We start from the raw sequence: 15847 nt of genomic DNA, 5'->3' as shown, positions 1-15847 counted from the left end.
ATAAGCATATGAATGACAAGGGCTGGCTTTAAGATTTTTTTTATTTTCTTAATCATTTTAATTTAGTTTAGAGGATGGAACAGCCGAGATGGACCAATAGGTTCCATGTTGTCCCAAAACGTTATGTTAAATCTTATCTGCATGTACTAAGCAGTCACCCATTATTTGTCAGTTCATACATTTTTCCAATCTCTTTGAAAATTTATTTTGCTTTCCATTTAGCAAGTAGCTGTGCATTAACTTTATCAATTATCTTTCTAGCCTCAAATTTTCTATTAGTTTATTTTTCTACCGAATATCTATCAGTACAACAAATACTAGATAACATAACCTTGGAATGAGCAGACATTGAATACAATACTTGGATTAATAAACATGAAACATAAGAAAAAAATTATTTTTGATAATCTTCATCAGTTAAGTTTATGAAAAATTACATATATGAATAACAAGAGCATCCATGAAATCTTACCAAAGCATTATGAAATAATTACGCTTATTCACTGGCACATAATTAATGCTTTTCTTCATTGTTTAAGACGTTTATCTAGATCTCATTAAAAATTATACTTGCAATTTCTCCTGGTCTTCCATCAAAGCCTACTTCTCCTTTTGCACCTTTCTCACCCTACAAAAGTTAATAAGGTGTTTTTTATATCTTTATTACAACCAAGAAAACATATATCCCAGAATATAATTAAACCTTTATAAATATTAAAATGCTGAGACAAAAAATGGAAGTAGAATAATTTAAGAAACTAGTTTTAAAATTGTCAATGTGAGAAATACTAAAAACCAGAAAAACATATTTTCAAACTTCTAGTTTACCAAGCATTTGAACTGCATAAAAGCATATCAAAATTCTTTAATTTATCACAAAATAATGTGCATAAAATCAGCATTTTAATTTAAGTTCAGGCCTATACTGAAATTATGCAGTTAAAATACCTTGTACACCTAACTTTTCTCTGACAAAAATTATTTCCAAAAATAAATTCCTCTATTTGTTACAAGATTTTTGTTTTGATGAATCTTATGCATCATATACACTGAATAAAATATAAGACATAATAAGTTCTTTGAATTTTTAATTATATCTTAATTGCCCCAAAACATATTTAATTTGTCTACTAATTTATAAAAATATATGTCACAATATTCAAAACTATATTACATACTAATATCCCATTTTTACTCTTTAATTCATCACTACTTCATAAGACTTCTTTATAAATAACAAAATTTAATTCTCACTTCGTTTGGAAATCAAATACAACATAGCTCCAGTTTACTGCATCAGTGTAAAATGTGGGCTGCTGATAGATTTTATGATACTCTAATTCAGTCAATAAGTTCAATGTTTTCTCATTAATTTTTAATTTAACTTGCTTTGCATAGAATGTTTAACATTATACATATTGCATTTTATAAAACTAGCTTCAGCTGTATAATTTAACATTCAATTTACTAATTTTTACATAACTATTATCCATCACATAATTTAATAATTATAGGTAATAAAATATAAATCTTTTCCACCCACTATTTTCTGTAATACTAGTTACTTGGCATTACACTTACTATTACTTTGATCACCCTCAAGTAAATACAGGTTTTTGACACTAGCTCACTTTGATAACTGTCAGTCACAAGAACACATTTATCGAAAGTTATATTTAACACATTGTGATGTAATAATGGGAGAACCATAATTTTCATGTTGTTCCTTAAAAACCAAGTTCTCTATGGTACAAGTCAAACTTATTAAGAATGACACCAATTCTTGGAATACTGCAGTATTTGAAATTTTTTAACATCTATCTTTACTGAATGATTTCAATCAATATCATATAAAAAAATGTAATCTTCAACATCATATTTAAATTTTATCATGTACAACACCTAAATGTACAAGTATAATTTATAGTTCACTTTAACTTCTTGAGTTGTATACCCTCTACAAATTTATCTTAATTGTGATAACTAAAGGAGGGTGTAATTAAGTGATTTAAATATCATTTGTATACTCCTGAAATAAAGTGTTAAGAATAAAATTTATCATTTCTTTTTATTTTTAAATGACTATTACTAGTATGTGTTAAATTGTCTTTATACTCTATTAAAGAATTAGGATATTGCCACCTAGACCCAGTTAAGGCATTTCTAAAACCTTACAGGATCATTCAATCACCTTCTTAGTTTTTTAATATTCTCATATTTCTCTATATCACGTGAACTCTATTTATTTTCTGAAGTATTATTTCTCAATTATGTTTTTAATTAAATTACTTTCTAAAATCTTTCATTATCAATTGATCTGTATTTTCTTTTCTTTTTTCTTTTTTGCTATTCCTCTGCCTTCTTCTAAACTGCCTTTTCTTGTTTAAACTATTAAAAATTGATTTATCCCTTTGACTTCTTTTCAGTTTTTATTTGAAATTGTACTATATATTCTGGTCTTCAAGGAACCACAGTTTTGTTTTTCTCATCATTTGATAATCTTTTAAGCTTCTAAAAACTGTCTTAGATATCATTTTTTGGCACTTATGTATAATGTTAAAATACTAAATAAATAACATGCAATGTAGAAAAAAAAATACATAGTTTAAAACATCTTTTAATTCAGACCAATCTATGGCTTCTAAAATGTTGACCCTAAGTTTTTCAATGTTACCACGTCATTAATAGGAATGACTTTCCAAGACATAAGTGTTATATTTATTCCTTCTTAGCTAGATCATATGACCTGTGTCTAGATTTACAATTTCTGCATAATTCTCAGAGGAGGCCCTGCCACATACTTACACAGATATTCACTGGACTTTTGTTTCTATTTAATAATTCATTATCTTTTTTAAAATTTTATTATTTCTAATGATTCACGAATATTATTGGCTCTAATACCCTTTGATTGAGTCAATATTACTGTTTTTTTCACACAGTATCCTATGTTGTGGTTTTTTTACAAATTCTTCTATGGCCAAATTTTCAGTCCTTTTATTTCATACATATGCACTTCCAAAGATACATAAAATTAATAACAATTTTAGACCAATATTATCAACTGCAGGTACATCATCATAACAAATAGCCAAATACATAGCTCAGAAGTATTCTTGTTTGAGAAATAAAAATAAATATACATGCAGTTAGAAATGCTTTAGAATTTGTAGAGAAAATCAAAAATGTAAAATTGAATAAAGAAGATTTGTTAGTGTTATTTGATGTAATATTATTATTTACAAATGCTCCAGTAGAAGATGAAATTAAGCATTTCAAAAATACATTGCTACAAAATGAAACTTCAGCAGTTGAAACTACAGATATAATTAATCTAACAAATGTGTGTGTAAAAAATCCATTTTTTCAGGTTAACAATATTTTTTATAGACAAAATGAAGGGTCAGCAACGGGATCCCCACTTTTACCATTGTTATATAAAGTAAATATGTATGCACTTGAAACAAAAGCCATAAATGGTGCAAAATGTAAACTTGATATTTGGATAAAGTATGTGGATGACACATTCTTGGTGTGGAGATATGGTAATGAGGCATTAACCGAGTTTGCATACTATTTGAATAGCATAGAACCATCTGTGAAGATATGATGGTAAGGGATTAACAAAGTTTGCATACTATTTGAATAGCATATCTGGAATTTATAAAAGTGAATGTGAATGTGGAAGTATTTATATTGAACAGACAAAACGTAATTTAAAATATCCTTTATCAGAACATAAAGGATGTGTAAGAAACAAAAGGACTGAAAATTCAGCCGTAGCAGAACACATATACAGAGCATAAGATATTATGGGAAAAAACAGTAATACCTCCTCAACCAAAGGTTATTAGAGCCAATAATATCTTTTAATCTTTAGAAATAACAAAATTCAATAAAGATCATGAATTATTAAATACAGATGAAGGTCCGGCAAATATCTGTGTAAAAATGTGACAAGACCTCTTCTGAGAATTATGCAGAAACAGTAAGTCTACACACAGGTCTTTTGACCTGGCTAAGAAGGAACAAATATAACTCTTATGTCTTGCAAACTCATTCCTGATGTTGAAATGGTAAATGTCAAAACATGTAGAGTCAACATTTTGGAGGCCACAGACTGGGCTGAATCTAATAATGTTTTTATTTGTGTATCTACTTTAACATTGTATATTATTTATTTATTAAAAATTATCTTGTTAATTTTGAATAAAGTGTTACCTTTTCACCTGGTTCACCTTTCATTCCTTGCTTAAACAGTGCAATATTAGGATCTGGAATCACTCTCCCTGTTGGTCCTTGCAGTCCCATGTCTCCTGGATAACCCCTGTTGCCCTTAGATTAAAAATAAAAATACATAAATATTACTCAACCAAGGTAAAATTTCTTAGTTTAAATGCATTGTATAAGACTAATCTTATATATATTGTGAACCACTGTGTCCGTCTGAACGTTCATCTGTGTTCCCTATGAAAAGCTGCTCATGCAGGCAAAGCTCAACATTCACTTTTGAAATGATGGGAGAACAGGCATGAATAATGTTGATTCCAACTGTTATTTCACAAGCAGAATATTCAACACTAAATTGTTAGAAATTAATCACACTATCATTCACATTTCAAAATATGATGTAACTTGAAGAATAAAAATGTACATTTACGGTACGTTATTGTTGAGGGACTCTTAGCATGACTGAAATGCTCAACAATTACCTTTCGCGGAGGGCGGTACAAGTAGCTCAAAACTTTGACTCCGAGTGAAACAAAGAGTGCAATGCAATTAACATTTTCAAAGTCCATGAATAGATAGATTGACTTAAACTTTTCCCATCACTTGGGATGGGTACTTTTGCTTGTACAACCATGAACTTCAAGCATACTATATAATGCATCTGTATTAATTCTTCAGCAAGCTTTCACCTTTCTTCAGAAATTTTATACACGCTTTTAAAAAGTACTAAGAACCAATACATAGGCATTATTGAGACAATATACTACTGTGGGATGTGAAAAGAAGAAAAAGGAAAATTTAAAATTCTGAAATGACTCACAAATGAAATTGTTTTTAAAAATTACAACAAAAATTACATAAGATCAAGAAACATTAGGTATAATAACAATAAACAAAATGTAAAATATACAATTTATAGTAATGTTTACTATAAAAATGGATGTGTGCAAGATTAAAAAAAAAGTTTTGTATGTATACTACTATATAAACATATTCTCAATCTGTGCTTATGTTCTGTGAAATAAATGAAAATTAAACAAAACTAGTACACTCTAGGACAATTAGCTTTTGTTTCACCATATATATATATATACACACACACACACATACATACACCAGGACACAGCAATAAAACTGAATCACTATTCAAACATAATTTGAAGCTAATTAAAATCCTGCATTCAGTGCTTACACATTTTAAACCATCAACATAATAGCTTTGTTTCAATGATGCAATATATACTATTACTAAAAAAAATGAATAATATTGTTTAGTACTTTTAATGTTTGGTGTGATTTGATGAGGACCTCTACCTGGAAAATAACTAAAAGCTAGCTCTAATACATATATCAATACAAAAAATTATGGTATTGAAAACACGTGTTTAAATTCTGTTTTTTATTTATCATCCATGTTAAAAGAAGAATCATTTCTTAATTTAGCTTTTTTTTAAATAATCTTTTGAAAAAAAACAACAACAGATTTTTAGATTTGATTTTTATAAAGCTTGACAAGTTTTTGTTTGGATGATATTCACTTCTAGTTTAGGGGAAATAAAATCAATCATGCTTAGTTTGATTTTCAAATTACTGTGAAAGTGTAAATGCTTAATACATGTTTAATGATTTTATAAGCAATTCCAAATTCAACATATGTTTATAATGTTTTAATAATAAATTTCTACCTTTCGTCCTTTGGATCCTTCCCTACCTTCTCCCATAGGCCCCTTAGGCCCTGGTTCTCCTTGATCACCTTTCATTCCCTAGAAAACGGGTACATTAAAATTTTCCATATTAGTAACTAAAGTTAACATTTGTAAAAACAATTTTATGCAAGAAAAACGTAAGTAAAATAAAAAAAATTATATTATTCATACTAAAAATAATATTAGAAATAAAAAGTAATTATCATATAGTATATCTATTCAAGATTTTACAAAATGTTTGAAAATATAAATCAATTGTATCTTAATCATAGCAATGTATGTAAGAATGTAAAAATTTTAATCATCAAATTTCTTACAAATCAATTGTATCATACATATATAAAGATATACAGTGAAATGTTAAACTATCCATATACTGTGGTGATCCACGAGACAGAAATGAATGCACAATAATAAACATTTTATACACTGTCAATGAGGTTATAAATCTAAACATATTGATAGCTTCACAATTTCCTTTGTATTATCCTATTTTGTAGTAAAACACACTGTATAACAACAGCTTTATAATGATCATCAGAAAGTCCTTGGTAAACTATTTCACACATTTTTTAACTCATTGTGAATTAAAACAAAATTAGCAGGGGTGTAAAAAGTACTAAAATATGTTACTCAAGTTCAAGTAAAAGTACTTTCAAAAAAGTTACTCAAATACAAGTAAAAGTATCCATCCTGAAATTTTCTTAAGTTAGAGTAAAAAGTGTCTACTGAATAAGTATTCAAGTAACAAAACTAAAAAGTAAACTCATCTGCAGTTCTCTCAAACCATACATGTACGTTGCGGGTCATGAGGTCTAGAAACAAAACCCTGTATGGAAAAGTTTTACCAAACTATGTAAATTACCAGTGATGTAAGATTTGTCATTCTTTTAGTTATCTAGAACACATTTGTTGTATATAATTTATTACTATGGTATTCACAACTACACTTATGGTTTCAGCCAACTCATACAGGCAACTAACTGCACATGAACTTATTACAGTAATGCCAATAATAAATACTGTACAAATCTTATTGTTTCAGAAAAAACTATATAAGGAATTAAAAAACAAGTATATGAATTCAACCAACTATATTATGCACAAAATTTCTGATTCAACTTAAGAAGCAACTGGTTTACAAAGTTGCCACAGTCAAGCCTTGCATGCAGAGGGCTGAAAATCTGCCCTGCACAACTGAAGAGATGCTCGCAAGTAGCAGGAGCAAGGAGTTCGTGTTCAAACATATGGCTATATCAGGTAGGGTGGGGAAAGACTTGAAAATCTCCATGCCATTAACAGAGCATGCCAGGTATGCCTCTAGGTCCCTCTTCCTGAAGCTATGCTGTGGCTTCAGAGTTCCCACGTACTCCTTGCATTTTTAGTGCCTGCCACAAATTTGAGTTTTGAGAATAGTAACAAAATGTATAAAATTAAAGGTACTTAAGTTAGAGCAAAAGTATTTGAAAATATAAATACTTTTTAAAAAGTAGATACTGAAAAAGTTACTCAAGTACTGTACTCAAGTAAAGTTACTTCTTACTTTCACAATCCTGAAAATTAGTAACATTTTTAGCCACCTGTGTAATGTTGTGTTTTACTATAAACTATTTGACAGTTCTCATTTGATAATGATAAAACAAGGTAATGATCTTAATTAACATTAAAGGAAGTCATAATTATTAGCACATGAAGGTAATAACAGGGTGAAAAATAAGATTCATGAACACTTGAGATTAATTAATTATATGATTTTGTGATAAATTCCTACTTCAAGAATACAAAACTGATATAAAACTGAGACTGTGTGGTAATGTTTATAAAAGTGTGAATATATTAAAATATCGTAATATTTTGAAAACTAAATTTTACAACAGAAATTGTTAAAAATGGTTAACTTATTGGTCAGGTAAAGGATCTGCATGCTTTAAGTATTATAGTAAATCTTTTAACTACAAAAAAAAAGGAAGGGGAAAATGCTATGTTTATTGTGATATTTGACAAAATCTTCAGATGACCTTAAGATGTTAAATATCATAGTTTTTTTTTAGATCTCCAGATCTGACCCATATTTTAAATTTCCATGAGTTATTTCTTTGTTTTTTTCTTTCAGAAGCTGATATTCCAAATCCTTTATTTAGAAATAAAAGAAACACTGTCATTAAAGGATTTTGGTTCACTCACTTGAAATGTTGTATTCGGTTATGATCAGTTCATTTAGAAAAAAATATTGAGTTGTTGGAGAATGTTCTTGGAGGAGCTATCTGGATTATTCCAGGTTTAGAGGGTTTATTATACAGGGATGGGTTAAACTTTCTTTATATGTTTTTACTGGAAAAGAGAAGGGCTTGGAGGAGACATGATTGAAGCTTTTAAGATGGATAGAAATTTCAAATCCATAAATTTAGATGACATTTTCATAAAATGCTCAACAAACAATAAGACTAGAAGGCAAAAGTTAATGAGATGAAAAACTCAGACATGACTCCAGTTCAGTCAGTATTACTTTTTAATAAGGTGGTCAGCTTACGGAATAGCTTGCCTCCAGATATGTTAGAAAATGCAACACTGAAAGAGTTTTTGAGGAGACTGGATTAGTATTTTAGACATAAAGATTGTATATCAGAAAAAAGAGGTTTCTATATATAGTTTGCAGCACGGGTGCAATTCTCAACAAAAATGTGGTGGTTCTCATATGCTCTTTAAACAAATTATTTTGCTCATATATGTAATTTATAATATAATTTACTTAAAAAAAGAACATACATACAATCATTGTTTTGATGGTTATAAAGAATGAAATATATATCAAACAAGCTTTAATTTAAAACTATAATAGTTGTAAACTTATGTCAAATGTAGTTTTTACTTTTTTTGATTCCCATTCCATTGAATGACAAAAAACATTATACATACTAATATTAGGGGCAGGTCCCAGTCAAATGAGTCTACCTGATTGATTTAATATTGATTGACATCAAAGCTACTAAATAGCTTCACCTCTTTATTTTCAGGCTAACAAGAATTAATGTCATTAGGTTATTTATTGGTTCAGTGGAAAAATATTTAATGATTGTTTAGTGTCTGTGAGTTGTGGAATGTCTTCTTACTGACAGTATGATGGATGGCATGTGGGTTGGACAAATAAGCAAATCAAAAAGTCCCAGTACCTGCATTTAAAATAAATCCTGGTACTGAGTACTGGTAGAATTTTACCATGGTTTGCAGTATAATAATAGTATAAAATGAGATAGCTTAATGGGCCAAATGGTCCATTTTTATCCCTTAGAAGTTATATGAAAATGCTATATTTCATAGAGGATATGGCTATAGGTATGCTTGAGAAAAATATGAAACCTTATAACCTAAGTGTTTTCAAAAGGTGAATCTTTCTTTGTCAGAGGCAAACTGTATATCATCCTAGACCTTGAGAGCATGAGTAATTCACATTCATTTGGTCTATTTTTATATACAGTTGTTAAAAAGACAACTAAATGTAAAATACATATGCTTACTAGAATTCCAGGAGGGCCACGAACTCCCTTTTCTCCACTTAGACCTGATAGTCCACGATGGCCCTAAAATTCAGATTTATAAAATTATTTATAAAAAAATTAAAATAAACATATAACAAATCACACAAATAAGCCTGACTTAAACAAGACTTAGACTTAAAATACAGATCTAAACAAAGCTAATGACTAAACGGTATTCTGGGTATCACACAGTTTTATAAATACATTAAACAAAACAAAGTGTTCTAAACTTGTGTGCATGTTGTACACAAAGTTTTTTTCTAGTTAGTGAGTAATCAATGAGGTAATAAAACTCATGGCGGAGTTATATATGTTAGACGCAGAGTATTAGTCTAATGTACACTTCTTTCATTATAGTTGTGGAGTTTTTATTGTTAAGTAGCCACAATTCAAGCACTGTGATAAACTACAAGTTTTAATCCAAAAAAGCAATGAAAATGGTAACTTGGAAATATCCAACAAACTTAGCTAATACATTTAACCTTCCAGTTAATCATATATTAACTCAACACACATGCCCACATCCACATTATTGAAACAATATTGTAAGAATTCAAACACTTTCAACTGAAATTTTTGGTGGAATTTCTTCCAGCTCAATTGAAAAAAAAAACGAAAAAATATTGTTAATATTTTTAGAACACATAATACCTAAACAGTAACAACTATTTATAAAAGCCTTAATATTAAGTGATGTAGGAAGGAGTTACAAAGTGTGGGTGCTTGAATAGACATGGAGATTTTACAATAAAAGGTTGAAAGTAGCTTCCATACCCTCAAAGGCAACTCAATCTAAGGGGTATGGGGGGTGTGCCCCCTAGAAAGTTAATATTATAATATAATTTATAGTTGCTATATAAATCAAATATGTAAAAGTGGGGTGCTACAGTATCCCCAGTTCTCACACCTCTGCTAGAAATCACTATTTTACATTACTAAGTTCTTGATAATGATGAAATTCACTTTAAATGTACAAAAGCACTTAATAAAAACAAAAACTACAAACTGTTTTAAAGTAAGAAAATGTCTTACTGTAGTTCCAGGTTGACCATCTTCACCAGATTCACCTTTAACTCCTATAGAATTAATTCCTCCATCTCCTGGATCCCCCTAAAAGAATTAACTATAAGATACATATTTCCTCAAACACAGACCATTCCAATAGAACATGTTTATAAAGATATTTCAGCACAGTTCTCTCCTAGTGTTGTTCATTTGAAAATAACCTCTAAACAGCTCTTAAAAGCATGAAACATTACAAAAACTATTATATAGTTCACTTATTAAGCATAGGATACTAAAATAAAAATCATTAATCAATACTTCTAAACATCACACATTAAAAGAACTACTATAAATATCATTTTTTAAATACTATGCTTATAAAAACTACTATAAAATATCCTCTTTAATGTGACATTTTAGGAAAAAATTCTAGAAAGATCCCTCCTTATACACATCACATTATTTTGACAAAACATGAAATAGATCTTTCTTCAAATGTTGATGTAGCTACATAGTACATTAGACACATGACTAAGAAGGCCTCTTGTTAATTATATTACTAGACAAAGAGCTATAAAAATTTCTCCTTAAATAAAGTACATTTAACAAACTATCACAAAGGCTTGTTCTTCAACAAGCTATCAAAATTATCTATCTTTTAAACACAGCCCATTACACAAACTAAAATAAAAATCTCTTCTCAAACATAAATCAGATCTTTATGTACATATTTCTCTTCCCAAGCACAATACATTCAAAACTTCTGTCTGATCTCAAATCATGACTTAACACTGACCACAAATTTCAGGCTGATAATAGGTAAATGGATGAATGTTTTTGCTATGTGTTAGTTAACATGTAAGTTGCTAGTGATACAGTAAGATTTTGACAGCTTTTGCTAAAAAAATGATTTAATGATATTTGAAATAAGTTTAATTACATAAATAAAACTAGAATAGCACCATATTTTAACAAAATCGCTTGGAAGTTTTAATATAATAAATATTATAATAAAAAATTTTTAAATTACTATATTTTTGTTATCAATCTTCTTAATAATTATTTCTTAGTCATCAAAAATTACAGAATAAAATGCAAAACTACAGTTAACTTTTTTTGTAACACAATTTTTTTACCCTCATTCCATAATCTCCAAGTGGACCAGGTGGGCCCCTTGCACCAGGGATTCCTGGATTTCCTGATTGGCCAGGCTTTCCCTAAGATCAACAGATATCAATGTATTTAGTGCATATAGTACTTAGCATTAAACACAAGCTTTGTTTAGTAGCAGTTACGAAAATGGTAAGAAAAATCTAAGAAAAACTTATATTTATATAGAGCAATGACACATTCTATTTGCATCATAAAAAGTTAATTTTCTTAACAAAGCACAGGATGTATTTTGTGAATTTGAAACCCAAGATTTTTGTTGTACAATATCTATATAATAAAACAATTTATAAAATAGTATAAAATTGATTTTGAAATATGTGGTAAATATTTGAGGCTTCATACTATCAGCTTTTAAACTAAAAGTTCCTAGTTGTAACAAAATTATTGAATTTAATACTTACATCTGTTCCATTACATCCTGGAAATCCTTGCTTTCCTTGTGATCCTTCATCTCCAGGTAAACCCTACAAACAAGAATTGTAATTAATATTTATATACCTTAAGAAATTCAACCTTTGGAATATGTTAGAAGTGTTTGGAAATTTTAAATTCAAAATCATATTTGTTATAACACCTTCATCTAAAGTTCAGCTTCCACAAAATAAATAAGTTAATTTGTCAAGTTTAACCCTCATGAAAAACCTGCTTGTACTGACATGTTTTAGGAAACACTGAAAAAGATTCTTAATCAGATAAATGTACTACAATGCACTTAGATATCTTTTGAAGAAAGAAATCTGCTATAACTTTCCTCACCATCAACTCCTCATCCAGTGCTGTGTATTAAAAGCAAATATGACATCTCATGACAGTTTCAAGTGATGGAAGATAAACAACTTTAGTTATGTTTATTCAGAAATGCACTTCTCAGCATGACTTTTATATATTTCTGTGGGTGCATGAGTACATAAAGCGACACAAATATGAAAAAGACATTTCCATTTATGAAATATTAAGTAATAATACATTAATACTCTGTACTTTGTTACATAAAGACATTCTTAACAAAATACTACTATTTTGAAATTATGTATAAAAACAGCTCATTAAATGTTAATACCTGGAGTAATTTTTAGCAGTCTAGTGATGGTTAGAAAACCTCTTCCTTGTAATACCAACAACTTGAAACCATAGTGACAGACATTGGGAAATAAAGTTTTATAATACATTGACATGAATTGGACTTTTAACTTACTGAAATACCAGCAGGCCCGGTGAGTCCTGAAGTGCCTTGTTCACCCTGGTGATTTAGACAAAAAAATGCTTGATTACATTACAATATTGTAGTTCATTCAAAAGGGTATTGCTGGAATCATATGACTTGTATCTATGCTATTAAAGCAATTGGATATTTTCCTCATGCTTTGTTCTCTAGTAAAACATTATTTGTATGTCACATTATCATTTTTGTTAATGAATAATTTTCAAATGTTGTTTAAAAACATTAAAAAATAGCCTCTTTTCAACTTGTCATAATGTTTTATTTTTTTATCTATTATTTAAATACATCTGTAAACCAACCCTAATGCCCTGCTGACCCATAGCTCCACTCTCTCCTCTTTCTCCACGATCACCCCTTGGACCATAAGGTCCTTCCTCACCCATACGACCTGGTGGTCCTGGTGGACCTGGGATTCCTGGAAGGCCTACAATACCCTGAAAATGGATAAGATGTGAAGGACAGTCAAAATAATGTTCATGTTTACTGAAAAGTAGTAAAGCAAAGATGTTATTAGTCCCATAAATGAGCACTGACATATATTTCCCATACAATCTCATGTTCAACTATGTTATTGCTGTTTTATACAATATCTGTGAATAATTATAATATTGAATAATTTATATTAAAAAATATATTTTTTTACCAACCTTATGAACTTACTATTGCGTATAATCTCTATGACAGACATAAAACATATTGTTACGTCTCTGGCTGTTTGTTAATTTCCCGTAAAAATTAGTTCCGAAGAACTTCAACGATACAAGTCCTTTCTTAAATAAAACTAATTTATTATTTCTCAATACAACTTTGAAATACACTTAATTTCCATAGTCACTTTAACTTAAACACACGCTACAATTCACAACGATTCACACACTTTACTTACGGTCACTACTGCTCACTTGACTCAATTATTTGTCTCTATACTATACAATTACATATGCCGTTACTCTTCATCTCTGCTTTATTTGCCGGGCTTATATACTAAAATAGAGGGCGTCTGGCAAATACTAGAGTTTCCAGGAACAGTCATGACCCTTCTAGAAACTCATGACGTGACTTCCGCTGTCTGTTGTAACACTGGCCCTTCCTTAGTATTGTTCGTCCCGAACAATAGCCACTTACAATAAACCAATAGATAATTAACAATAACTTGATTAAATGTACAGAATTTACAAACACAAAATTTAAAATACAACAAAGTCTCTTAATTTTACGGGACGTATCTTCTTCCGTACTGGCCTCCGTCTCGTTGGCTTCTGCTTCTCGTGGGGTTCATCTGCTCCATCAGGAAATGTCCTATTATTGGTAACAGTCACATCAGTTGTAGTAACTTCATTAAGGGCTTCACTATTTCCCTTCTCTAAACCAGGTAGAGCTTCTTCTTCGACAGTGGCTTTTTCAGGTGACACGTCTTCAGCAGCGTCATTTGTTCCATTGTTCCTTTCGTTCCAACTGGTCCTGGACCATGATAACGCCAAAGCCTATTGGCATGCACCACCTTTGGCTTACCTCGCCAATCACATTTATTCGGAAAGTCACGTCTGAGAGACGATCCACTATGTCATATGGGCCTTCCCATGGAGAAGATAACTTAGGAGACTTCCTTTTGGTCTTCCTGGAATTATACAACCACACTGTGTCTCCTGGTACAAAGCTGACTTCAGTAGATCTCTTATCATAACATAGCTTCATCAAATCAGCAGACGTTTTCAAGTTTGAGCACACTTGATGGTGAATATCATCCATCCTTTTAGATAACTCTTTCACGAACTCTGACACATTTTCAGGCAACTCTTTGTAGAGTGGGCGTTCTGTTATCAGATCCACTAGCAACCGAAGTTCCCGACCAAACATCAGCTTTGCTGGAGTGTATCCAGTGGCTTAATTGCTCTACTGTTCTATATGCCATCAACAGTGAAGGGAGTAAGACATCCCAGTCATCTTGGCGGCTATTACAAAACTTTGCCAATTCCTGTCCCAGTGTCCAATTGTACTTTTCTACAATCCTATCAAACTGTAGGTGAACTACCGCCTATTCTCGAAAGTTGTAGATGATTCTCGAGTGTAAGAATCAACAATATATGTGTGTACGTAAACACTAGTATTAGCATCAGTATTGTTACGTAAAACTGAAATTTCGAGAAACTCTCCACACGCCTATAAATATAACTAACGCGATATGACAAAGAACAGTATCTATTATTGGGTTGCTGTAATTGGTGTGCTATAAACTTCGTTAGCTATAACTATGATTTACGCTTATTAATCGGGAACTTCAGATATATTGACTAGGCACGTTTATAAATTTCAATTGTTTGTTTTGTTTTTGAATTTCGCGAAAAGCTACACGAGGGCTATCTGTGCTAGCCGTCCCTAATTTAGCAGTGTAAGGGAAGGCAGCTAGTCATCACCACCCACCGCCAACTCTTGGGCTACTCTTTTACCAACGAATAGTGGGATTGACCGTCACGTTATAACACCCCCACGCCTGAAAGGGCAAGCATGTTTGGTGGGACAGGGATTCGAACCCGCGACTCTCAGATTGCGAGACGAGCACCCTAACCACCTGGCCATATCGGGCCTTATAAATTTCGAACATTACAAATCATTCAACTTCAGTGAATTCACATCCGACATTGGCACTTTTACGAAGACATTACCTAAAGTCACCAATAGGAAAAATCGACGTGTGATCAGTGAACTTCACAGAGCTAGCTAGCTCCCTATTTAGTGAATTGTACCTACATCAACTCGAAATTCACTCGCTATTCGTGAACCCTCAATAAGACATCAAGGAAGTTCCAGACTAGAAAGAATTTTTATTGCTTGTAAGTTTGTGGAACTTTTTATATAAATCATTGTTTGTAGTAGCTGTTTGTAATAACGGTTATTGTAAATTGGAACTGGTGTATTTAAGTGTTTTACACTCACAAAAAAGAAACCTATCATTCTATAGGTATTTGAAGAACTTG

At 30.6% G+C, this 15847-nt stretch overlaps 1 protein-coding gene across 1 annotated transcript in view; it reads right to left on the bottom strand.

Moving 5' to 3' along the window:
* LOC106466016 (collagen alpha-5(IV) chain-like) overlaps nt 1–15847 on the bottom strand; it is a gene marked incomplete at its 3' end in the record, with an annotated part of 70535 nt that overhangs the window by 36522 nt on the left and 18166 nt on the right. Inside the window, exons 3-11 of the mRNA XM_022393975.1 lie at nt 13172–13306; nt 12846–12890; nt 12052–12114; nt 11614–11694; nt 10505–10582; nt 9452–9514; nt 5916–5993; nt 4222–4335; nt 575–628 (exon numbers count right to left, since the gene is read on the bottom strand). Of these exons, the coding sequence (XP_022249683.1) occupies nt 575–628; nt 4222–4335; nt 5916–5993; nt 9452–9514; nt 10505–10582; nt 11614–11694; nt 12052–12114; nt 12846–12890; nt 13172–13306 (711 nt within the window). The remainder of the gene's footprint in view (nt 1–574; nt 629–4221; nt 4336–5915; nt 5994–9451; nt 9515–10504; nt 10583–11613; nt 11695–12051; nt 12115–12845; nt 12891–13171; nt 13307–15847) is intronic.

This window comes from Limulus polyphemus, unplaced genomic scaffold (genome assembly GCF_000517525.1).
Source record: "Limulus polyphemus unplaced genomic scaffold, Limulus_polyphemus-2.1.2 Scaffold2122, whole genome shotgun sequence".
In the NCBI taxonomy this organism is placed as follows: domain Eukaryota; kingdom Metazoa; phylum Arthropoda; class Merostomata; order Xiphosura; family Limulidae; genus Limulus; species Limulus polyphemus.
This window is presented reverse-complemented; position numbering and strand designations above follow the sequence as displayed.